General features: G+C 47.3%; 8 protein-coding genes across 10 annotated transcripts; 4 read left to right on the top strand and 4 right to left on the bottom strand.

The window, feature by feature from the left end:
* The first annotated feature begins 19 nt into the window (after nt 1–19).
* On the top strand, nt 20–1218 carry LOC108070646 (uncharacterized). The gene is made up of 4 exons (XM_017161214.3): nt 20–222; nt 279–446; nt 503–721; nt 819–1218. Exons 1-4 carry the CDS (start codon nt 114–116, stop codon nt 1187–1189), a joined length of 867 nt encoding a protein of 288 aa, XP_017016703.1. The 5' UTR covers nt 20–113; the 3' UTR covers nt 1190–1218.
* On the bottom strand, nt 1192–1757 carry mRpS33 (mitochondrial ribosomal protein S33). The gene is made up of 2 exons (XM_017161213.3): nt 1514–1757; nt 1192–1452 (listed from the first exon to the last, which is right to left on the bottom strand). The coding sequence occupies exons 1-2, from the start codon at nt 1631–1633 to the stop codon at nt 1231–1233; spliced, it is 342 nt and encodes a 113-aa protein (XP_017016702.1). The 5' UTR covers nt 1634–1757; the 3' UTR covers nt 1192–1230.
* Nucleotides 1758–1945: 188 nt separating this feature from the next.
* ema (C-type lectin domain containing ema) lies at nt 1946–6554 on the bottom strand. Of its 3 annotated transcripts, none has more exons than XM_017161287.3 (11): nt 6057–6553; nt 5853–5992; nt 5644–5792; nt 5437–5579; nt 5291–5377; nt 4436–5232; nt 4068–4184; nt 3552–4013; nt 2911–3490; nt 2642–2848; nt 1946–2498 (listed from the first exon to the last, which is right to left on the bottom strand). In XM_017161287.3, exons 1-11 carry the CDS (start codon nt 6260–6262, stop codon nt 2165–2167), a joined length of 3222 nt encoding a protein of 1073 aa, XP_017016776.1. In that variant the 5' UTR covers nt 6263–6553; the 3' UTR covers nt 1946–2164. The 3 variants fall into 3 exon arrangements, with proteins under 3 accessions (XP_017016776.1, XP_017016779.1, XP_070143654.1); XM_070287553.1 differs by having other exon boundaries at nt 2363–2498; nt 2615–2848; XM_017161290.3 differs by lacking the exon at nt 2642–2848 and having other exon boundaries at nt 6057–6554.
* A 129-nt stretch (nt 6555–6683) lies between these two features.
* Ttc1 (Tetratricopeptide repeat domain 1) lies at nt 6684–7666 on the bottom strand. The gene is made up of 2 exons (XM_017161252.3): nt 7158–7666; nt 6684–7096 (listed from the first exon to the last, which is right to left on the bottom strand). The coding sequence occupies exons 1-2, from the start codon at nt 7664–7666 to the stop codon at nt 6808–6810; spliced, it is 798 nt and encodes a 265-aa protein (XP_017016741.1). The 3' UTR covers nt 6684–6807.
* Nucleotides 7667–7833: 167 nt separating this feature from the next.
* Nucleotides 7834–9872, top strand: LOC108070678 (methionine synthase reductase). Its single transcript, XM_017161251.3, has 2 exons — nt 7834–7975; nt 8026–9872. Exons 1-2 carry the CDS (start codon nt 7853–7855, stop codon nt 9298–9300), a joined length of 1398 nt encoding a protein of 465 aa, XP_017016740.1. The 5' UTR covers nt 7834–7852; the 3' UTR covers nt 9301–9872.
* Nucleotides 9873–10737: 865 nt separating this feature from the next.
* On the bottom strand, nt 10738–18458 carry Pak3 (p21 (RAC1) activated kinase 3). Its single transcript, XM_017161250.3, has 2 exons — nt 15556–18458; nt 10738–11846 (listed from the first exon to the last, which is right to left on the bottom strand). Exon 1 carries the CDS (start codon nt 17488–17490, stop codon nt 15781–15783), a length of 1710 nt encoding a protein of 569 aa, XP_017016739.1. The 5' UTR covers nt 17491–18458; the 3' UTR covers nt 10738–11846; nt 15556–15780.
* A 482-nt stretch (nt 18459–18940) lies between these two features.
* Nucleotides 18941–20179, top strand: LOC108070660 (trypsin-4). The gene is made up of 3 exons (XM_017161229.2): nt 18941–19630; nt 19827–19867; nt 19935–20179. The coding sequence occupies exons 1-3, from the start codon at nt 19014–19016 to the stop codon at nt 20084–20086; spliced, it is 810 nt and encodes a 269-aa protein (XP_017016718.1). The 5' UTR covers nt 18941–19013; the 3' UTR covers nt 20087–20179.
* A 136-nt stretch (nt 20180–20315) lies between these two features.
* Nucleotides 20316–22339, top strand: LOC108070681 (glycerophosphodiester phosphodiesterase 1). The gene is made up of 5 exons (XM_017161254.3): nt 20316–20808; nt 20882–21033; nt 21104–21311; nt 21369–21544; nt 21598–22339. Exons 1-5 carry the CDS (start codon nt 20500–20502, stop codon nt 21749–21751), a joined length of 999 nt encoding a protein of 332 aa, XP_017016743.1. The 5' UTR covers nt 20316–20499; the 3' UTR covers nt 21752–22339.
* Nucleotides 22340–22455: the final 116 nt, after the last annotated feature.

Genomic DNA, 22455 nt, shown 5'->3' with positions numbered 1-22455 from the left:
AGTATCGATAGTCCGACGATAATATTCCATCCCTTGTACCCGCACAATTGAAATAAAAAAAAAAACTCAATTTAAGAGTTTAAAAACCGAAATGTCCGGGTTTTTCCATTGATATGTTCTCTAGCCACCGACACCTGAAGCGGCGGACACCAGCGCAGGGCATAGACCGGCGGGAATACATCGGGCACCTGGTTGAGGAGTTCCACACGACGACCAACATCGGTAACACGTCTATTTGTTGTCATTGTGGCTATCATCTGATTTGTATCTTCTTCCAGAGGCTCAGGAGCAGGTGACTGCGAATTTGGCCAATTTCGCCTACGACCCCATAAACTGGCCCTATCTACTCGAGGCTGACGCACTGGACGTTTTCGTGGCATCGCTGGAGTCGCAGGACCAGCACTTGAAGCTACACGGCATTGCAGCATTGTGTAACATCTGTTTGGGTACGAAATCCACCTCTAAATAAAGTCTTTTTACAATGAATTCCATCTTCTTGCAGACAAAAGTGCGGCTAAATTCATTAGGGAGCACCTGAATCTCCTCATCGGTCTTTTTGTGCGCACGGACCACCCGGAAATAGTGCTCCATAGCCTAGCGCTCTTCTACCAGCTTCTGGAGGGCGGCCAGGTGGACAGAGAGTTGCTGCTGACCCCTTCGTTGCTGCGGACCGTGCAGGAGTGGCGGCTAAAGGCCCAGGACCAACGCATCGTCAAGCTGTGCCAACTGTTGCTGGAGGACTTCGCCCGCCGCACCGAAATAATCGAGTTGCAGAATGCTCCGCCAGCTTTGCCGGCGGCTGAGCAGCCGAGCACCAGTCGCCCCGCAGCAGGTTCAAGTTGTTAAGCGATTCTCACAAAGCGACCTAGAGCAGTTTGCCCAGTTTACTGGCGATCACAACTACATCCACAGTCTGGACACACCCGTCGAGGAGCGGCGTGTGCATGGAGCACTGCTCAATGCCGTGGTGGCGGGCATAATCGGCACCAAGCTGCCGGGACCCGGCACCGTCGTACTGGAGCAAAACTTTCGCTTCCTGAAGCCCTGCCGCATCGAGACGGACACGGTGGTGACAGTACGCCTTCTGGAGGCGCGTAAAATAGCCACCGTGGAGTACGACTGCCGGCAGAACGACGAGGTGGTGTTCGCCGGCAGAGCCAAGTTACTGACCCGCAGCCAAACAGACTAGAGTTAGTTAAATAAAAAGACTACTTTGTATTTCTCGTACGACTACTTCTTTGTAGCCCGCTTGCCCTCGCCCTTCTTGGGCGGCGCCTTGCCCCTCAGCTTGCGCAGCCGCTTCATCTCGTCCTTAAAGTCCAAGTGCTCGTCACGGAACAGGCCGTAGTCGCGCAGGTTCTTCATCAGTAGATGCGTCTCCACGTGGCGGGGGTACCAGTTGACCACATAGTCGCGCTTGTGTATGGGCTCCTCGGAGAACATGCGAACCACCTGCAAGAAGGAAACCGGAAGCCTATTGCAAGCGTTCAGTAAACGAGATGTGAGGACAAACCTTCATGGATTTCTCGTTCGTGGTGCGGGCAACTTCGCCGAAAATGCGATTCGAGAGGTAATTCATGCGTCGGGCATACTGCGTGCCGAGCTTGATCAGCTCCGTGTATTTGTGGGACATGTTGACACAACAATTTCTGTCCCTATAGGTATTTTTTAATAAAACAATGACTAAATTTATAGTTTTTAGTGAATTGCGGTTATGTCACGAAACAAAAACAAGCGACAGCTGGTGGCCAGGGCTGCCAACTGCTTAGAGGCTGCGGATAGGTATGCCAACCTAGCCGGAAATCGTTACTTTTAAAAACGAAGATTCAAATCTGCAATATATTTTATTTTTCTTGAAAATAAAGTAAAACAAGAAAAGGAAGCTAATTTCAGCCAATTCCGACATATATAGTAGTGAGAACATACAGAAAACTATCTTATAAGCTTCATGGGAATCAACACAATGTTAAATTTTTATTTTTATTAATAATGGTGTACATAAATTTCAAGTATTTACTTAAAATCGTCAAATAAACTTTTATTTAAAATCATAATCTAAATAGAGTATGTACCACCGTATTAGTTAATTGGAATAACAAAACGTTAGCAACAATCTAAGCATAAATGTCACCTCCACTTGTAATACTAAAATTTCTATACTAACTTAGACCGTCTCAATAGCCCCCCGTCGTCTACTATCCGACCCGCCGCCAGTGGAATCGCCGCCGTCGCTACCGATGAACGATGTCTCCTCAGAGCTCTGTACCGGCAGCACTTCCCGGGCCATGGTCACTCCGTTGAGTTGGCTCAGCAGGGCGTTTGTGCCAGCCATCAGGGCTGGTTCGCGGGGCGATCCGCTATGCCCGGATATCGATATCTGGTCGTAGTGGAGCACCCGGCTGGGCGTGTGCGATCGGGAGGAGGGCGACGGGTTGCCACGCGAGTGCGGGCTGTTGGTGCGCGAATGCTGGAAGTCCTCCAGGGGGATCTCCTCTGACCTATAATGTAAAAAATAATAATTAAAAACGTATTTCATTTGTTTTTAAATAAAGAATAAGGGAAAATCTTGGGGGAATTCTCAAAATTAAAAACAACAACCTCTGATGGGACATACAAATGACTAAAAACTTGATCTTGTTACCGCGGCCTTGGCATCCTGGGACTGCTCTCCCGTGATCGTGTGCCGGCACTTCTGGGCTGGGAGTTCTCCCGCGACTGCGAGGAACTATGACTGCCGACACTAACACTGGGCGATCGCTCACGATCCGAGTGATCTGCCCTCAGATTCGAGCCCGATGTATTACTGGGACTGCGCCGGCGGGAGCGACCTGCGCTTTCATTCCGAATGCTGCATGTGAACACACAAATGAGCTCCTCTTCCAATATCCCTTGACGCACACAAACACTTACCCCTCGATGGAGCGATTCTGGGCCATTTGGGTGCGACTAACACCGGCACTGTTATTGCCCCGTAGCACAGCAGCAAATCCGGGCACACGGTTAGCCGTCGAGAACATGGGCCGATGGTGACCACTGCGCGAGCTGCTGCCACTGCTGTTGCCACTGCCGGTAGGCGTTGCCGTTGTGCCGCCCACAGCGTACACCGGCGAGTCCATCTGGCCGGGGATCTCGATTAGCTGTGCAATCTGATACATCTTCTTCTGGCGCGCCTTGCTGCGACCCTTGGTCAGCCGCTGTTTGGCGGCCATGCAACGGATGTGGTCGTCGAACAGGAACTTTGCCGAGAGTAACGGCGTCCGGTTGTGGGTGACGCCGCCACGATGCACAGTTATGTGCAAGCAGCGCGAATCATCCTTGTCGCCCTGCACCTCTACGTCCTGCAGGAAGCCGACGAACTTTGCGACTCCCCAGCCCAGCAGCTTGGCATCGGGCTCAACGAGGATCAACTGCAGGGCGTCGATGACCAGGAAACGCCTCTGCTTGCTGCTGTCCTTGGCCACCACGGTACATGCAATCAGGTCGCTATTGTCTAATGCATCAAAAAGAGTTCAAGTCACAGCACAGTCGCATACCCAGACGAGTGTACTTACTTAGATCCAGCACATTCTCCACCTGCACCAGATTGACGACGTTCGTCAGCGGCAGCAGAGATTCCTTCTCGTTCAAAAACTTTTGGCACGTGCGGCGCAAGAGAAAGTAGACGCGAATGGCTCTGCGAGCCTTCTCTACTTCGCCGCAGGGCAGGCGGCGGGTGAAGCTGATTCCCGTGAGGGGCGTGCCCGTGGGAGGCAGTAAGATGGCAGAGTCCATGCACAAGAACTCCACGTTCAGCTGCGCCTTCCGCATCTCATTGTACTCGTCTTCAAAGAGATCCAGAAAGATGTCCTCTGACTTGTAGAAGTTGCGGAGAACCGCCATGGACTGGTTTCGGGCGCTAAAGAGCAGATCCTGCTGGGCGGGGGTAATGCAGCGCGCCTCATCCGAGTTGGGTCGGGTGAAGGTGACCAGCAGCTCCAGGGCAATCTCAACGGTTATCAGGCGGATGCGGCAGGCTAAATGAAACATATATTTAAATAACATTCTCAGGGTGGTGGACTTGCACTTACAAGGCTGGCTGGACTGTGTTATGATGTCCAGCAGATGCTCAATCAAGGCTGTCTTGTAGCTGAAGGAGCCACGGGTGGACTTGGCCAGAACCAGCTCGAACCACTCGTTCTTGACACCTGCACAATGGAAGAGGATAATGCATGGATTTAGTAAGCTCAAGGAACAGCTGCCTGTGAGAGTGGATTAGTTCGGCGAATGGACAAGAGTTACATACCATCTGAACGGGATGACAAGTTCGTGACACAGAGAAAGCAATTAGAATGGAGCACGAATGAAGGAGTGATCAGAGCAAGGGAAATTACATAGCATTAGCCCAAAGACAGAGAAGCATGTGAAAGAATATAAAATATAACGAATTTAGACTCACCCCGATTGTGTGACATGGCGTAGATGAGACACAGCGACAGCAGGGCAAGGTAATCGTTCTCGGTGCAGTCCAAGGCCTGCAGGACTGTGTCCAAAAACGGCTTGGCCATGTCACCGAAGTCAGCCTTAGCCGAGGAAGAAGACTTCTGCAGCTGCAACTGTTTCTCTTCGTCCGTTATGTTTTGCAGCAGCTTTGTCTCCGCTGATTCCGCTTCATCCACCAACAGTTCTGGTTCCGTGGCGGCCGGCGACGATGACTCCACGCCGCTGTCCTCGCTCAGAGCATAGCTAGAGGCACTCGACTGCCCAGTGACCGTGTCCAGCGCCTGCTCTAGACTCTCGTTCGGCTCACCGAATCCCGGCACAACCACCTTGCGGTGCTCCACATACGAATTGAGAATCTCGGCCGCGCCCTCCTTAAACACACTGTGGTCACCGTTAAGAATGACCCAGGCTAAAGCGTGCACCAGCGGGGCATGGGAGACGACCAGAAAGACCAGAGAAAGGAGGAACAGAGCCACGATTGAGCTCACGCGCGGATTGTGCATCTCCTGTATATCAATGTCCACGTTCCGATTGAGCACGGCAGCCAGATTCTGGGTGACCACTGCCAGCGAGGGCGGCGGAGGGGCTGGCGTCAAAGAGAAAATGTACAGGGGCACAAACAGCTTATGCAGCAAATGCTCCGTGAGCACCGCGTTCAGGTCCTTGATGTCCAGAAGTAAAATGTCACTCAAATAGTGCAAGTGATCCAGGTGCTCGGCCACCAGATTGGACAGCTTCTGGTTCGACTGGTGGCTAAAGGAGGGTACAAATGACAATGATAAGCAGGCTAGATTAGGTTTAGGAATCTTACTCTATATCTGTGCGCACGCAGGTGTCTAGTTCCAGGATATGCTTGCCAATAAACCAAACCAGATTACTGAAGTAGGGAGCAGCCGTTCTGGGGGAGGTAATGGTAATTAAATTAATTAAATCTAGGATCTGTATATATATATATACTTGTCTCTGATGAAACGCAGCATGCTGGAGTTCTGGACTTTGTAGACATTTAAGGAAATAGTTCGCACGGCAATCCTCACCATGGATTCGGGATGGTTGAAGAACTTTATGGCCTCCGTGTACAAAGGGAAGTCATTTGTGTGCTTTAAAAGAAACAATAAAAATATGTTAGGGATACTTCCGTGACGTCTTCAAAGCCCAACCAACCTCATTGTAGAAGAAGTGAATTGTGTGGGTGTTCAGCTTCAGACTGAGCGTCTTCAGGAAGAGAATGTAGTAGCCCATCACATCCTCGTCGGAGAAGTCAAACTTGTGCACCATAATGGAGTTGACATGGTTATTGCTCAGCAGATAATCTGCAAGTAGAAAAATGAAGTTAATAACCAGCCAACAGTCAGAACGGATGTCGAACTAACACAGCGAGGTCTCGTTGCGTATGTTCTCAAAGAGAATGTTGAGCGTCTGCAGCAGCTGCACGCACACAAAGCTGGAGCCGCCGCTCTTCTGCCGCATAATGTGCAGGAAGTAAGATAGCATGTTCTTCTCCAGAAAGAAGCTGTTGGAGGGGAAAATCAGTTTGTTAAAAGAGGTTTTGCGATATGGGACTTCAAGTCACTCACTCGAAGACCAGAGAGTCGTGCTGGTCGCCCCAAATGAGGATCTCAGCAATGCAGCGCAGCGACTCCACCAGCAGGCCACGGTTGCTCTCCGAGACGGTGGTGTTCTTCTCCAAAATGCTGTACAGGTACTTGAGGTGTTCCAGTGAGAGGCGGTTCTTGGGCCGCCCGCCCCAGGGACCGCCGAACCAGCTGCGACTCCGGAACATGCTGGACGACGCGACTGGACGACTGGAATCAACTGGCCACGCTCCACCTGGCTGTTTTCATATCACTCTGCTGGGGTTTGTGCGGGTTCGCTGTTTTCGTGAATCTTTGCATGCACCTTGAATGGATTGCATGAAACCACTGGAAGGGACCGCGAAGTCGGGGGAGGCGTCTGGAGGCTGCGATTCCACGATTTATGTTTTGTAATTTGGCAAATTGCGATTTTTCCAACCGCTCTTCTTCTTCACGGACAACACAAGTGTAATAAGTCAGCTGTTGCTTCGATTCGTGTGTATCGTTATCGTTATCGAAGGCAGCAGAGATGAGCGGCTGGAAAGCTTAATTTTTTTTTAATTTTTAAATAAAATATTAATATTCATTAAAATAATAATACAATAAAAAAAAAAATAACTCAAATTAACATTAATTTTATGATGTAATATTTTTTTTATCCATCCAATAACTATAATTTTTATTTTAAAAAATCTTTCTTCGGAACAACTTTATTTCCTCACCCTCACACTCACAACAGAACTATGTATATCCACTAGCTAGGTTTTTGGTTAAAATTTATGGAATAGGAGCCCGTGTTTGGATCCTGTTGCATTTGGAAGTTCTGTGTGGACAGGCCAAAGGGTTTCAGTATCATGTTGCCCAGGTCTTTTAGACTGGACATCATCTCGTTCTTGAGCTTCTCGTTGCGCTCGTTGATGATGGGTGGCAGGCGAACCTGTGCCTCGCGAGCCTCCGGCTGTCCAGGATCCAGTTCGGTGACGCGTTTGTAGTCTGTCAGAGCCTCGTCGGGCTTGTCGTCCTGCTCGTAGAGCTTGGCCCGCCTGCAGGAGGATATAATAAGTTAGATCCATTCGTAATCATAGGAAACCGGCAAAAACTCACCGTAGGAGCACGCGGACATACTCTGGCCACAGTTCGATGGCCTTTGTGCAGTCGTCGATGGCCGCCTTGTTGGCATCCAGCTTTATCTTGGCAGCTGCTCTGTTCCCGTAAAGCACGGCCCGCTCCTTGGTGCTGTCCGAAGGACAGATGTCTAGCGCCTCTGTGTAGATCTTGGCGGCGCCCACGGCGTCGTCGTTCTTGAACCGCTCGTTGGCCTCCAGCTTGAGTTTGTCAGCCTTCTCCTTGTTTGCCGCCAGCTCCTCATTGCTAAGATTCTTCTCCAGTTCGCGCAGCTCCTCGATGGACATCTCGGAGTCTGGCTGCTTCACCAGGACATCTCCGCCAGCCGCACCTTCTTCCGCTTCGTCATCTAACCTCAGCTGGTTGTGCTTCTCCACGACTTCGTCCACGTCCTTCTCGCTAAGTCGTGTGTTGGTGGCCTCCTTCTCGGTGATCTCCTCGCCGAGGGCATCCTGGAACTCGTCGTCACTGTTGGCGGTGCCTGCCATTTCTGTTGCTAAGTTAAATCCTATTAAAATCTATTGGAAATTTCGAGTTGGGCAGCAACAAATTGTATTTCTCATGCTTTTCGATAGCCCAGTCTATCGATAACAACCCGCCGCCGAGATAAGTTTAGTGTATTGTCACGGAAAAAGTTATATTTTGGCGCTCAGGCTGCTGCCACTCTACATATCATGGTCGACACCGGTTCTCCCCATCCGGATAAAACGGACATTGAGGCGTATATTCTGAGTGAATACATACCAGCCAAGCCGCTGAGCAGTAACCTGGAGGTGTCCTTCACCGGCGAAGAGCAGGTGAGTGTGGCGAAACTCTGTGAAATGTATTTAATCGCTGGCATTTGTAGGCATCCAGCGAAACATGTGCCCAACTAAGATGCGGCGATTTCTTGAAGTTCCCGTTCGCCCGCTCGGACTCCCATCGTCCAACGCCCGCGGCGATAAAAGGGAGCAAGGTGCTCGTGGCCGCCGACAAGGCCACTGGAACGAAGCGCGTGGTGGAGCTGGTACTAGAATCCTCATTTGACTACCAACCCGGAGACACCATTGCCGTTGTGCCTAGCAACAGTCCAGAGGTGGTGGATGCTCTGCTCACTCGGCTGAACCTAAAGGACAAGGCTGACGCCATATTCAACCTAAAGCTGGTCCTTAACTGCGCCAAAAAGAACGCCAAGGTTCCCGCCCACATTCCGCCAACGACAACTCCGCGGGAAATCCTTACCCACTGCCTGGCCCTCGGAAGCGTTCCACAGAAGCAGTTCCTCAGTGCCCTGGCTGGTTTTACCAGCAACGATCGGGAGCGCAGCTTTCTGGCCGGTCTGTCCTCAAAGCAGGCAACCGACCACTACAATTCCCTCATTCTGGAACAAGGTTTAAGCTTCTCGGACATTCTCGACCTCTGCGCCAGCTGTAAGCCAACGCTGGCCTTCCTGGCGGAGCATCTGCCACGTCTGATGCCACGGCCCTATTCTATAGCCAATTCCCCTTTGGATAGTGGTGTTCAGGAGCTCCGTATCATTTACTCCCAGCTCAGTCACAAGCCCGGAGTAACAACCAGCATGTTGGAAGCCAAAGTTCAGCAAGCTGATAAGCAACCCGCCAAAGTTGTCATCTACCCTCGGCTGAGCAACTCATTCCGCTACACAGAGCAGGATCTCTCCAGCAACCAAATACTCATAGCCGTGGGAACTGGTCTGGCCCCCTTCCTAGGCTTCCTGGAACACAAGGAACAAGTTCTGAAGCAGCAGCTCCATCAGGACAGAGGCCAGTCCTGGCTGTACGTGGGTGCCAAGACACAAGAGGCATTACTGAAGAGAGATCAGCTGCTGGCCTGGCAGCAATCCACGGTGCTGTCGCGATTGCGCACTTGTTATTCGCGTGGGGATGTCCCCTGCTATGTCCAAACGCTTTTGGAGGAAGACGCCGATGAGCTAGTAGAGCTCCTGCTGAAGCCGGAAACTGTGCTCTATGTCTGCGCCGATGGGGCTAAGATATCACAGTCCATTGCCAATGGCTTGGGTGTATGCCTCCAAAAGGCGCTTCATCTCAATGAGGAGGAGGCCTTGCGCCGCCTAAAGGAACTGAAGACGCAGGGCAAATACCGTGAGGATGTGTGGCTGTAGAAGACTCTCTTAATGTTTTTATATTTTAATCTTTACGTAAACTAGTATCTTTTATTTGGGACGCTTGAAGTTGATATATAATAGTTTTTATATCTTTCATAAGAGAATTCAAACCCAGTCCTGTAAAGAGTTCGATAGTTTTTTATTATTTTCGAAAAGCCAAATTTCTCCACTTCCATCTGGAAAATATTTAATGATTTGTTTCCCTTGCCAACATTGAAACTGCAGCTGTAAAAGTAAATATTTACCCCACAAAATCATCATCCAGTTGCTTTGGTCGAATAAGTAAATAACGATATATTTAACAACACAAAATAAAAATACAGTGCAAGCTAAAACTAAATACATACAATCGTGAGGGATAATCATCAGTATAATCGCAGTGGATGGATGGGGACGAATACAAGAACTAAATGGGGCTTTTGGGTATACTTAAGTGATAAAATTGCAAAATAAATCTAAATAATGGTATAATATAAGTAGTACGATTACGACTTAGGTTTCCAAGCAAAAGAATACATGTGCATCATAATACATAAATATAAAACTGATGGTGGAATTTGCTCATTGAATTTAAAATGTTTCGACCGTTAAAGCGCTAAGGGGTATTGTAATTGTTCCTCCTTCTAAATATGGATATCCCGTATTCATTATCATACTCATACTCATACTGTTTACGTTTATTTTGGCAAGTCGGGTCTTGACCTTGCATATTAATTAATATGCATTTTGTATTTTAACTACGTTTAAGTTGGTTTAATTGAAATAGCGCCAATTCTTGTTGTGTTGTATATTAATATATATAATTACGAATCGATCAAAATTGATGTCAGCTTCTTTTCTCCTCGCTCTCCTTTACAATTTGCAATAAAAGTTGCGTATAAAAAATTATGCTACCATTTGTTGTTCTTTGTTTCTTGTTTGAAGACTTAAGTTTCAATTAAATGTACGTTATTAATTGCAATATTTGCGTTCGTCCTAAATGCTTGTCTGCGAATATGTAAGATCGGGTATGTCTCTGTTCCAAAAACCCTCCTCTACTGCTCATGGAATATCCATCTCCGTTCGTTGCCTTGCCTAATACTCATTTACTCATTTAAGCTAAACTAAGAAAATCAAGTAAATTTTCGATTAATTAATAAGCTCATTGAAAATTATGAATGCACAATTATAATTGTAGGCCAAAAAATGGGATCTCGTATCGTATCGTATATATAAAATTTAACTATGAACCGATCTGCAGCAGCAGCAGCAGCAATCGATTGGCTACTAATATCAGAATCGCAAGTAAAAGATAATCCCTATCGGTCGTACAACGCGTGTATATGTATATAACAAGAAAGGAAGCCCAACAGCTCCTAGGCCCTTCTTCGTTGTGTTTCAATAGAATAACTCCTCCCAAGAGTTGGCGACTAGCTAAAGATTTTGTTCGGATAAATCTACTGTGGTGGGAAATAGCATCGAACAAATTGAACTAAACACAAACAGAGGGACAACTATTTGGGATTTCTGCCAAAAGATAAGAACTGTTTTGGCTAAGGCTATGCTAGGTTGTTCATTAATTCCTTTTCAAGACTTTCTTCTTATTTTTCCTTCGTTTTTGGCATTGCTCGTATTTCCCCTTCCGTTGGGACTAGGTTTAGTGTACGCATACCACCGCTATATATGCATATGTATAAACTCCCTTTAAGGATATTCTTTGATTCCTTTAAACTTTCTGTTTGACACAAGCGTTACATAGTATCTCTATTATGATAGGGTTCTCTGTGCGTCGTATGGCAGATACGAGGGGCGGAAGGAAGGACAAGGAAGTCTGCCCTTTAAATATGTTCTTTTGCGTTGCGTTTTCGTTAGTCTTACGTTTGTACTAATTAAAATGGAATATCAAACATTGTTTTCGTTATCAGCTAATATACATGCTCCGGCTTGGCGTCTAATTAGTTATCTGTCTGATTTAGTGATATCCGTATTTGACGGGAAATACAATTAAACTGTGGAGATAATTTCGTTGCTGTGTGTCGCTTGCTGCTGCCTAGCTCTCTCTAGTCCTAATGGCACTTGTTACACTCGCTTCCACTTGCTACATTTATCGCCTTTTTGGTAATTTACAACAAGTATTGCATGTTCTCTGCTCTTTTGGGGTTCGTTTTTCTTTGCGCTTATTGACTATACGACGAATTTATGTAGAATTGCATAATGCAGATTTGATAAAATCGCTTAAATCACAATTATGTATATATATATACGGGTATATAAAGAGTAATCCAACTTATGTCCCTACAGTTAATAATACAGTACTACAGTATCTATATGTATATCATATGTGCGTGCTTGTGTGCGTGGTCGGTCGGTCGTTCACATACATTTTCGCAATGTACGAAGTAAGCTAATTTTGCCATAGGACAATATCTAATCTAAGCGATAACCCCCACCCCGTCAACGTCTTTAGCGATGCGGAATGGATCCCAGTTGGTATGGCTTCCAAGTCCTCGGGATTTTGTATTTCTTTGCTGTCTTGCCGCTCCTCTCGCTGACGCTGTCACGTGCTGAAAAGAAGATGAAAAGAAATAGTCAGTCAATATTGGCATCCAGGTCAAATGCTGCACTGCAGCCATGGAGAGGGGTCTGTAAAGAGGGCGGGGATCGTGGCGGTTAGGAAAGGCAAACACAATTGGCGCATAATTAACACTTTGACCTTTAATAATTGCCAACACAGTGAAATAAACGTTTTTACTTAAAAGCCAGTACAGTGATGGACAGAAAAATAGGTAAACATTAAGAGATTTGGCTAATTTTTGTGAAATTTCCAATTCAAATATAAGACACATAAAATATGAGAAATGAATTCTTATTTTCTATATTTCAAAGTAATTTATTCAGAATTGATCTTTTTAAATGAACACATACTTTTATTACAAACTAAAATGGTGTTTAAATTGTTTTATAACATGCCTCATACATGACGCATTTTCAAATTAAAAAATAAATATAGTTTTCTCTTTTTAAGTTAAATGATTAAGTGGAATTTAGAATAAAAAAAAGGGATTATAAAGCAATGACTAAACCTAGCTTAAAAATATCCAGTCCCAGTCCACCTAATAATTTGGCCTAGACTGTAATAGTGTGCTTAAAAACAAACACAATTTTAGGGGGTTCGCGCAAGGCAAAGTGAATTAATCATACAACTGTTTCGTTATCGACGCAGGCTTTTCTTATCAGCGCTCTTGATACTGCCAGCTGATTAGGTTCCGGCAAGCAGCCGTTAAATATAGACCGATACACACTCACGGCAGGTGAGCCTTGGGGGTTCGGTTCGTATACAGCAAGGGTTGAGGTCACATGGAGTACGCAATAATATTTATGATGCACTATCATTAGCTTTGTACGGGTTTCTGCATAATTTTTTTTGGCATAGGGTTGACGTTAAGCTCTCGCTCTCTTTGCCTCTCCGTCATTAGCAAGTGCGCGGCATATAAATCAGTTTATTCTCAGCTTTGGATGTTGTTGTGCCATGGGAGAGCGGAGCGCGTCAATTATCAGCACAATAATTGTTTATATTTATCAGCATGTGAAGCGGCCACCCGCTCGAAAGTCACGCTTGAATTTCAATGAAACTCTGGGCTGGCATTCACATTCAGATACCCAGTTTTCCCTCACAATTTTCCATCGACAAAAATACAGAATCGAGAAGAACCGTTAGGCTGGCTGGCAGGCAAATGAAAGCGCGCTCCAGATGCGGAGAGTGCCGAAAGAAGTTCACTGGTGGCTCGGTGGATTGTGCATGTGGATCGTGTTTTTCCTCATTCACTGCATTTGCATTGCATTGCGTTCGAATGAGTCGCACAATAAAAATATATTTGTATTGCATGTGACGAGCGCATGTGTTTGTGGCTGTGTTTGGATGAGTCTGTCGCAGGCACTGAAACTCTGACAAAACAGTGTTACTAAAGCCAGGCGGATAATACACAACTTTGCATTGTCAGGGGGTATATTACAAACAGCCGCCTTGATGTCGCTGAATGGGAAAAAACTTGGCTGGCCGAAAAGTAATGAATGAATCATCTAAAAATCCGCATAGCTACCAAACAATAACAACCCATGTGTGTGGCTCACTCACTTACTCACTCACACAAACGCACACAGGCACGCAGGCAGCCGAAAACCTTTTACGCAAGGTGAAATTATCATTCGAAATCGAACCAAATGTGAGTGGTTTAGTCATTATTTCTGGGTCTTGGGGCGTCGCTTGCCTAGAAGGGGATCTACGGCTGCGCGGGCCCTTTCACTCCCATGGCGTACTTTGGCCTCAGCATCGAAGATCCACGCCCAGAAGTCAGAGAATCGAAAACGGAAGAAAAACCAAAAAACGACAGAGAACAACGTACATTTAATTTTGCAAAATTCCTGCACAACCCTCACTCACTCTCTCCTGCACTTGGCATTCAAGACTTCCATATCGCCCTCTCCCTCGAGGAACGGAAAGCAAAAGTATGCGCCACTAATATAAACAAATAAGGAGCCTAGAGATCCATGCATGTAGCACAATGGCGGGGATGGAGCCGGAGGAGGACGGAAGAACCTGGGGGAAAAGGCGACTTGTAGTGGGAGTGGGAGAGAGTAAAAATAGCGCAACGGAGTCGCGACGTCGCGTCGTTGCCGCCTCCTCTCTCTCACTTCTCCATGCTGCAAAGGCAATTAAATTGAGTGACTGAGTGGGAGGGAGTGAGGAGGGTGAGCATGCATGAAGACAACATGCAGAAGAAGACACTGCTGGCGAGAGAAGGCACTGCTGCCGCCATCAGAAGCAATTATACACACTCTCATTCTTTGTGTGGCACACACACACTCAAACCCTGGCGGGCTCACCCCCACACAAACACACACACACAAAATGCCTGCCTTTTTGACTTTGACTCCACTTTCGCTCTCTCACTCTCTGGCGATCGTAGCTATATTTTGTCGCTTATCACATCGAAATGGCACGAAAATTGTTCTAAGAACTTGATAAACGCCGCACCGATTTCTGGACTTGCAAGGGGGACTTACAATAGCACTTATAGTTTGTTTTGAATGCGGCTGATAAGCCAAATATAAATACGCTTCTTTGTGTGGGTGTTGTCACTGTCTGCGTATGAATTAAAGTTTTTTTACCTTACTTTTTTTTATTATTTATTATGATGTATGAATTTTGGCCAGACAAAGCGATATTCCAAACAGGAAATGCGAACGAGCGTGTTAAATTGTGTACTTAGTTGTGTTGTTTGTTGCATTTTGTTGTTGCCGCGCGCGTCTTCTTTCGTTTTCGTTCATTGTCTGTCTTTTCAATGGGATGTTGTCTTGCACAAAAACTCTGCACGTACACATGTGGTATACGTAATAGGTGAATATAAACGAAAGAGACGCCTGCAGGTAGTCCCACCCGCCGAATAACGAATAACGGAACATGCTCTTAAACGAGAGTAATTGCAACCGAGAGAGACTTAAATACTCTTGAAGTTGGATTATTCACAGGTGTATAAAATGTTTATGATATTCGCGAAACGTACTTTAATTTGATAAATAAATGCAAATAAAATTGTATTCTAAAATAAAACCATTTTATTTACCTCGCATACATACGTAATGCATACATTTGTAAAAATATTTATTTTAAAATTAAAATTAAAGTTGGCTCTGATAAAAATACATATGTACGTAAGAAGTATGAAATCGACATGTATTTTCCAACTAAAAGTTCGTCACCATTTGAACATTTGATCAGCACCATTTTCATTTCGTTAAATATAAAACTAAATATTTGCCTGGACAGATAAACAATCGCTATACATAAGTTTCTGGATGTCCTAATTCCTCCATCTCAATGCTACATCCAATTCCAGCTTCTTATCGACTGCACATATGCTTTGTAGACTTGGGGCATTGTACACTTTACAAACAGACAATCAATGGAAACACAAGACGCATGCAAACTCGCAGCCTTGATCGAATTTAATCTGTTGTTCGAACCGGAGCCAGTAACTGATTAAGCGACTCAAGATAAAGCCTCCTATCGCCGTTTTTGGGTATTGGGTCTATTTGACGACAACTTTCGGACGACGACGCTCTCAGACTAGCCAACCCAGCGACCAATAAACCGACTGCCTCAGTTTCCTCATTTGGCATTGCGAAAAGGTTTCCGTCGAAACGGAGATCGCTTCGCATGAATAATGAGCTAAGCTACCTGGGAGCTGAAGGGAATATGCGGTCGGAACTTACCTTTTTTTCGACGGGGAGTTGCCGGGTCCTAGTCCTGCGCTCTCGCTATTCCTATGGTTGTAAACACTACAAAGACTACGATCAGCATTCTGTTCCAGTTCCAGTTCCGCTTCCGGTTGCGTCCACACAAAACAAATTTACATTGAAAACTCATTATACACACGGGATAGATCCCGATTCCGATCACGCGTAAAGCAGCCGTGCCGCCCGGTGATTGCACAGCAACTATACGTTGCGTCGGAGCACTTTCTTGGCCGCCTTGATGTTGGGCACCAGCGCCTTAACCTCACTGCAGTCGCTAAGGAACGGATGGCCGAGCAGCTCGTCGGCGGTGGCTCGCCGGTCGACCTCCACCTGGAGGCAGCGGTCGAGGAAGTCCTGCAGGTTGGGACTTAGTTTGTCCCAGCTCTTGATGTCGGGCCGGCCATTGGCCGCGATCAGGTAGAGGGCACGGAGAGGAGTCTCGTACAGGTATGGCGGCTGGCCCTCGATCATCTCGATGGCCATGATGCCGATTGACCAGATGTCCACTTTCTTGCCATACTTCTTGCGCGTGACTACCTCGGGAGCCATCCAGTAGGGAGTGCCCACCATGGTCTGGCGCTTCTCATCGCCCTCAATGTTGGCGCAGAAGCCGAAGTCCGTCACCTTGACACAGCCGTCCATGCCGAGCAGAACGTTGTCCGACTTGATGTCGCGGTGGATGATGCCCTTGGCGTGCAGGAAACTGATCGCGTATATCACCTCCCGGCAGACGCACGCGATCTGGCGCTCTTTCATCACAGTCTCGGTGACAACGTCGGTAAGGGGGCCGCCGTCCATGTACTCCATGACCACCCACAGCTGGTCCTCTGGCTCCAGCAGGTAGGCGTCGAGGAAATTGACCAGGTTCTTGTGATTGAAGTCCTTGAGCACCCGGATTTCCGTTAGGATGAGATCCTTCGAGGACTGGTTTTTCATGTCGATCGTCTTCACAGCCACCTGCGACTCGTTCTGAAGGTCGCCGGCGATGAACACGATGCCGGATGCGCCCTTGCCCACCTCCTGGGTGGTCTTATAGCGTTCCCGCGGGTCCTCCGGATTGCAGATGGCGCGCAGCTCATCATATATCTCGGCATCGGTCTTCTGCGCCCGCTTCTCTTTTGAACGGCGCAGTATCGTCTCGTCCGGATTATCGTCCCCGCCGTCCGCATGCAATGCTGCTCCCGTCGCCGGCTTGATGATGATGGTATCCGTGTTGACTTTGTGCTGCTGGTCGCCTTCCTCCTCCCGCCGCAGATCGGAGGTCCTTGAGAACTTCTGGGTAACCCGGGGCTTGGGCTTGATCTGGGGCTTGGGGGGCATCGTGTGCGGAGACTTCTTAGGCGGCACCGGTGGCGGATCCTGCGATGAGGCAGTCGCCTTTAGCGTCTCTCGGTGCTCAAGGTTTGACTTCAGCTCCTTGAACACATCCCCCAGCACGTCTAGCGGCACCGTCGACTGCTGGCTGCTGTCATTGATGCTGCTGCTGTTGCTGTTGCCCGCTGAGGATCCGCAGCCGCTGCTGCTCTCCGTCTCAGTGGCCGTGGAGCTGCCATCGTCGTCGGACTTCTCCGGGTCCTGCGACTTGTGCTTGTTCTTGTAGTTAACGTAGTTCTCAATTTCCTTGGACTCTTCGTGGATGACATCCTCGGTGATGAAGGGCTTGAAGACCTCGTTCTCCTTTTTCTTAATTGAATAGTTGTAGTACTTGACGGCATGGTAAGCCGCGTCCGGATTCTTGTCCTGTTCATCGCGCGTGATCTGTGAGTTCATCAGTCGCACCCATGGTGAGGGTAGGCCTTCCAGGTCTCCCGTCTCCTGGTTGCGGGAGACGTGGAAGTGTCGCTGGAAGTTTGTGGGCGCCCCGATCTCGGAGATCGCCTCCTTCTTCTTGAACCACTTGGTGAAGCTCATCTTGTTACCAGCGTTCTTTCACTCTCTCGAGCTGAAAGTGTTCTGCGAGTGTATCTGGTGGCGGTGCGACTTGGGAATTTTCTTCCAACGCGATTAGCTACGCTCAACTTGGAAAATTCTATTCATGCGGCGCTTTGTTGTTGTTTGCGTTTCGTTTTGTTGCCGTAGGTAGCTCAAGCCAGCACCACTCTCTTTCTCTCCCGCTCACTGGCCCAGCCGTGAGTCATAAGCACATTCACACACACAGGCTTGCACGCACACTCGCTCCGTTCGGCCTGCGCGTGTTTGTGTGGGTGCGCGAGCTCTTCTTATCTCTAACTGTAGCTGTAGTCGTCGCCTATTCTTCTTCTTCCTCTTTTGCAGACAGAAGAAAACGCAGAAGATTTTCACTTTTTATTGCCTCGCTCGCTCCGCTAATTACGATTTCAGCTCGGCGCAGCCTTAATTTATTCAGCAATCACCAGTTTTCAATTGCAATACACAAAGGCGGACGCGGACACGAACACGCACACATCTCGGAGTCGGACACAAAAGGAGTGGCCCGTCTTGTTCTTCCCCGTTGCTGTGTTGTTGTTGTTGTTAATGCTGTTGTTTTTGTGCCGAAAACTCCCTTTTCTGTTTCGTTCTCAACCTTTCCTGGGAGCCATGGCCAGCAGCAGGAGCGTACGCGCTAGTTTCGCCTTTATTTAATTTTATTTTGCGAGCAACAGCAACTTCTTTGGGTTTTTCCCCTTTGCTGCAATCGGCTGCTGCACTCGGCCTCACTGTCGCTGTCGCACTCGCACCCGCACCACGGCTCTGCGCACGTATTAGAATGGGACAGCAAAGTTTTATTGTAATAATCCTCTGACGGTTCGCACCGGAGTTATTTTGAGTGGATATTACTTTATTTTATTTTTACAACTGCGGACCGAAGAACAACCGCGCGTGGATTTGCCGTCGTGAAATTTTTAAACAGTGTGACCGTTTTGCAGCAACTGAAGAACAATGTGGCCGTGGTGACAACGATAAAAGGTACTATTTTAGATACACGACTTAAGGTTTGAAACTTCGCTAATCAAACTCTTTTGACATTTGTGTAATTATTAGTGTTTATTTTTTATTTTCATACGGGTTTTTAAACCTAGTTTAACGGTCAGAAAGCTGGTACTTTAGAACAATATCCATTTTCTGCGAGCCAGAACAAATAAAAAACGTGTCAAATGCAGGATGCACCAGTATAAAGTCAAGACTTTCATTTTCAGATAGTTTCCGGCCACTGTTGCTCTTCGGATTCCCGCTTTCCTTGCGGAAGTTCATTGCCGTCGTCAGCGCTGTAAACAGTAATAAAATCACCGAATCTGGAAGATAGGAGGCAAAAAAAACCCAACTGACAATGGCTAATTACGGCCAAACGGCGCAGCTTCTTCAGAAATCGTGTACGCAGCCCCAGATAAGGGCCGGAATAATTGATAAAGCGCCCGCGAATATATCGACTCTCGGCTTCCTGCGGCTGGTTAGTTTCCACTCGTCAGCAGAGCACCATGCACAAGCCCCGAGTTCCAAGCCTGCTGCTCCTAGCTGGGATCCTCCTGATCCTAGACTCCGCCCGCGTGGATGCAGCGGCTACAGCACAACGGCAACCGGATAGCCGCATCGTCAATGGACGCGAAGCCACCGAGGGCGAGTTTCCGTACCAATTGTCACTCCGTCGCCAAACGGTACATATCTGCGGCGCCTCCATCCTGTCCGGCAACTGGGCCATCACTGCCGCCCACTGCATCGACGGCCATGAGAACCAGCCTCGGGAGTTCACGCTCCGCCAGGGAAGTGTCCAGCGTTCCACTGGCGGGACCGTCCAGCCGCTGAAGTCCATCCACAAGCATCCCGCCTACGACCGGGCGGACATGAACTTTGACGTGGCCCTGCTGCGTACCGCGGATGGAGCACTCAACTATCCGTTGGGCAAGGTAGCCCCCATTCGGTTGCCCGCTGTTGGAGCAGCAATAGCGGATAGTCTTCCTGCCGTCGTCTCCGGCTGGGGCCACATGAGCACCACCAATCCGGTCCTATCGTCGGTGCTGAAGAGCACCACCGTGCTGACGGTCAACCAGCAGAAATGCCACAACGATCTCCGTAACCATGGGGGCGTTACCGAGGCGTAAGTATTTCAATATACATTTATTTTATATTCTAAAAGTTGAGAAAGTACCTAAAGAAGTAGTAGTTATTTTTATGGCTAAATTTATATTACAAAAACTGCCTGTAAAAACAATAATGGCTTTAATACTGCATTTTTTTCCATTTAAAAATTGTTAACAACATCGTTAGTAAAAGAATTTAATTATCTTTTTCAGCATGTTCTGTGCCGCTGCCAGAAACACGGATGCTTGTCAAGGTAAGATATAAATTGTATAATCTCTGTGTTGATTGTGGAACGCTTTGAACCTGAATCGTTATTCAAGGTGACAGCGGAGGTCCGATTAGCTCCCAAGGCACCCTTATCGGAATAGTATCCTGGGGAGTGGGCTGCGCGGATCCCTACTACCCGGGCGTCTACACTCGGCTAGCCCATCCCACTATCCGTCGCTGGATACGCCTGCTCACTAAGCTATAATGTGACTCATATATTGCTAATAAAAATGGAATCAAGCCTAGAAAAGAAACCAAAAATATAGCTGTAATATTTAAAGTAGATATATTGCCTTTTAAAGGTCCGCGCCCTACTAATCGATAGTATCGATAATATGTTTCCAGAGTATATTTTGTAGTGTGACCGTTTGTTGCCAAACTCAAAATACACACATATTCTTCATTTGCTTGGGTATTTTCATTTAAAAGGTGTTAAAAGGCAGCGGCGGGTGGAGCAGCGGGTGGTAATTGGGTTAAGATAAATAAGTGCATTTTCTGCACAAGACGACGGCGCTTATAAATAGGCAGGCACAACAACAGCACAACAGAACCCAGACACCGTACACCGATTCAATCCGATCCGAACCACCCCCGGCCCGGCCAGTTGCGTTGTGCTGAATGTCCTACTGGCGCTGGTTGTGGCTAGCCCTCAAAATGATCTACCAGCTTCTGTGCTGCTCCGTGAGCCTGATCTTCTTCTGCTTCAACGTCTTCTGGCTGTTCTGCAATCTGGCCATACCCTGGTGCACCCTCACACTGGTCGTGGTCTGTGTCGCCTCCAAGTTTGTGAAGCTGCAGCGCAGTCCCAACGAGAAGCGTCTGCTCAGTCTACTGAGCACACCGGAGGATAGACCCAGCTACTGGCCAATCGCTAACCGGGCGGCCGGCTACGATGCGCCCGAGAACTCCAAGGCAGCTATCAAAAAGGTGACGTCATGAGCGCGAGCCGGGTGGTTCAGACAGAGCGAAAATCAATAACATCCCCCTTTTACCCTGACAGTGCCTCGCACGTGGATATCGAAACGTGCTTTTAGACGCCGGCCTCACATCCTGCGGCGAAATCGTGGTGGCCAACCCCAAGCGGCTGAACGTGCCCCAGCAACCGTTGACGGAGTTGCAGAAGCTGAACATCATGGACCAGCATCCAATGGGGTAAGGTTAAATCAAGTGAAAATTCCGTTGAACAGTTTTAAAGTCAAAATATCAATGCACCCACATAAAGGTCGCAGTACGAGGCGGAAACGGTGGCTACACTCAGGCAGTTGTCGGACTTTCTGGACGCGGAGGATGCGACTCAGGCCACCTTCTTTCTGCGGCTACACGACAACAGCCCTCGCATGCTTGATCAGCTGCAAAAGTTCATGGCCGACAACGAGACGTTCACCCAACGCACAGTTGTGATAAGTCGCTCCCCATTGGCTATATACCAGGTCAGGTTATAAGTTACTGGTCATGGTAGGTCTTACTAAACTTGGTTCTACTTGCAGCTGCGTAAGCTACAGCCAGAAATCATATGTGGCCTGTGGCACGAGACCTATTTGTCGCTGTCCATCCTGAAGTCCTCTACACTGATTACCTCCGTCTACGGCGCAATCTTTCGAAACATCATTGCTCCCGTGATCGGAATTAGCGTGGTCTTTTTGAACAAAGAAGAGTTTAACCTGTAAGCAGTTTTATTTTCCATATATAACAGTTTAACTCATTCCCCAATTTCAGTCACATTGCCGACCTGTGGCGCAACGTTGGCGTTCGTCCAATTGTCTATATGGTGAACTCGCCCAACGAGAAGCGCTACTTCCAAAAGACCATGAAAATCCAGTATCTAACGGATTCGTTGCGCTCAGAGCCGCACCTCCTTGTGAAAGCCTAGAGGAACGAACACAACGACCCAGGCAGACGCACAAAAAACTTAAACACAAAACTGTGTTTGCATTTAGCGCAGCGCTTAGACCGTAGATACAACTTGTTTTAGTGTCCCGTCGTCCACTTCCATGTGTTTTATAGAAGCTTTAGAAAGTATTATTCGATATTTGCTAGCACCCACAGCACCAGTGAGATCAAAGCTATGATTTAATTGTATATTTATGTTTAAATAGGTTCTGTGCTTTATTTTATTTATATCGACCACCCGATTTATTTCGGTATGCTATTTATTTTGTTATGTATGGCTTTATATTTTTTATACCCGCCGCGAAATGTTCTCAAAGTTTGTATAGGCTTATACATATACAGTGTACAATATTTCTACCTTTATACTCAACACACAACCGTATGTGTATGTCTTTTTGATGTGCTTTATACTTACATATACAGAATTCGCTATGGTTTTGAGTCCCCTGAAAAGGTGTCCTTGTCTCAAAATCCCTTACAAGTAATTGCCTAAACCTTAGAATTTATGTATGTCAGTATACCAAAAATACGAAATAATTAAAAATTGATACGATTCGATGATACGACACGAAAAAATACAAATTATTTACGAAGATTTATAAAAATTAAGAGGGGGGAAATATTTTTGCTATTTTTAAGTGGCTCGTTTTCCACCGAATTGACAACTCGTCTTTTTGTATTTAT

Source organism: Drosophila kikkawai, chromosome 3R, assembly GCF_030179895.1.
Source record: "Drosophila kikkawai strain 14028-0561.14 chromosome 3R, DkikHiC1v2, whole genome shotgun sequence".
Taxonomy (NCBI): domain Eukaryota; kingdom Metazoa; phylum Arthropoda; class Insecta; order Diptera; family Drosophilidae; genus Drosophila; species Drosophila kikkawai.
The sequence above is the reverse complement of the archived record's forward strand: the minus strand, read 5'-3'. Positions and strand labels throughout refer to the sequence as shown.

Coding starts and splice junctions, on each gene's coding strand:
- LOC108070646 (XM_017161214.3), top strand. CDS start 114: ATGTTCTCTAGCCACCGACACCTGAAGCGGCGGACACCAGCGCAGGGC. Junction 447..502: donor ATTGTGTAACATCTGTTTGG/GTACGAAATCCA, acceptor ATCTTCTTGCAG/ACAAAAGTGCGGCTAAATTC. Junction 722..818: donor CCAACGCATCGTCAAGCTGT/GCCAACTGTTGC, acceptor GCCGAGCACCAG/TCGCCCCGCAGCAGGTTCAA.
- mRpS33 (XM_017161213.3), bottom strand. CDS start 1,633: ATGTCCCACAAATACACGGAGCTGATCAAGCTCGGCACGCAGTATGCC. Junction 1,453..1,513: donor CGAACGAGAAATCCATGAAG/GTTTGTCCTCAC, acceptor TCCTTCTTGCAG/GTGGTTCGCATGTTCTCCGA.
- ema (XM_017161287.3), bottom strand. CDS start 6,262: ATGTTCCGGAGTCGCAGCTGGTTCGGCGGTCCCTGGGGCGGGCGGCCC. Junction 2,849..2,910: donor CAGAATCGCTCCATCGAGGG/GTAAGTGTTTGT, acceptor GTTCACATGCAG/CATTCGGAATGAAAGCGCAG. Junction 2,499..2,641: donor CCCAGGATGCCAAGGCCGCG/GTAACAAGATCA, acceptor TTTACATTATAG/GTCAGAGGAGATCCCCCTGG.
- Ttc1 (XM_017161252.3), bottom strand. CDS start 7,666: ATGGCAGGCACCGCCAACAGTGACGACGAGTTCCAGGATGCCCTCGGC. Junction 7,097..7,157: donor TATGTCCGCGTGCTCCTACG/GTGAGTTTTTGC, acceptor ATCCTCCTGCAG/GCGGGCCAAGCTCTACGAGC.
- LOC108070678 (XM_017161251.3), top strand. CDS start 7,853: ATGGTCGACACCGGTTCTCCCCATCCGGATAAAACGGACATTGAGGCG. Junction 7,976..8,025: donor CCTTCACCGGCGAAGAGCAG/GTGAGTGTGGCG, acceptor TGGCATTTGTAG/GCATCCAGCGAAACATGTGC.
- Pak3 (XM_017161250.3), bottom strand. CDS start 17,490: ATGAGCTTCACCAAGTGGTTCAAGAAGAAGGAGGCGATCTCCGAGATC.
- LOC108070660 (XM_017161229.2), top strand. CDS start 19,014: ATGCACAAGCCCCGAGTTCCAAGCCTGCTGCTCCTAGCTGGGATCCTC. Junction 19,631..19,826: donor CATGGGGGCGTTACCGAGGC/GTAAGTATTTCA, acceptor TATCTTTTTCAG/CATGTTCTGTGCCGCTGCCA. Junction 19,868..19,934: donor AAACACGGATGCTTGTCAAG/GTAAGATATAAA, acceptor TCGTTATTCAAG/GTGACAGCGGAGGTCCGATT.
- LOC108070681 (XM_017161254.3), top strand. CDS start 20,500: ATGTCCTACTGGCGCTGGTTGTGGCTAGCCCTCAAAATGATCTACCAG. Junction 21,034..21,103: donor ATGGACCAGCATCCAATGGG/GTAAGGTTAAAT, acceptor ACCCACATAAAG/GTCGCAGTACGAGGCGGAAA. Junction 21,545..21,597: donor AACAAAGAAGAGTTTAACCT/GTAAGCAGTTTT, acceptor CCCCAATTTCAG/TCACATTGCCGACCTGTGGC.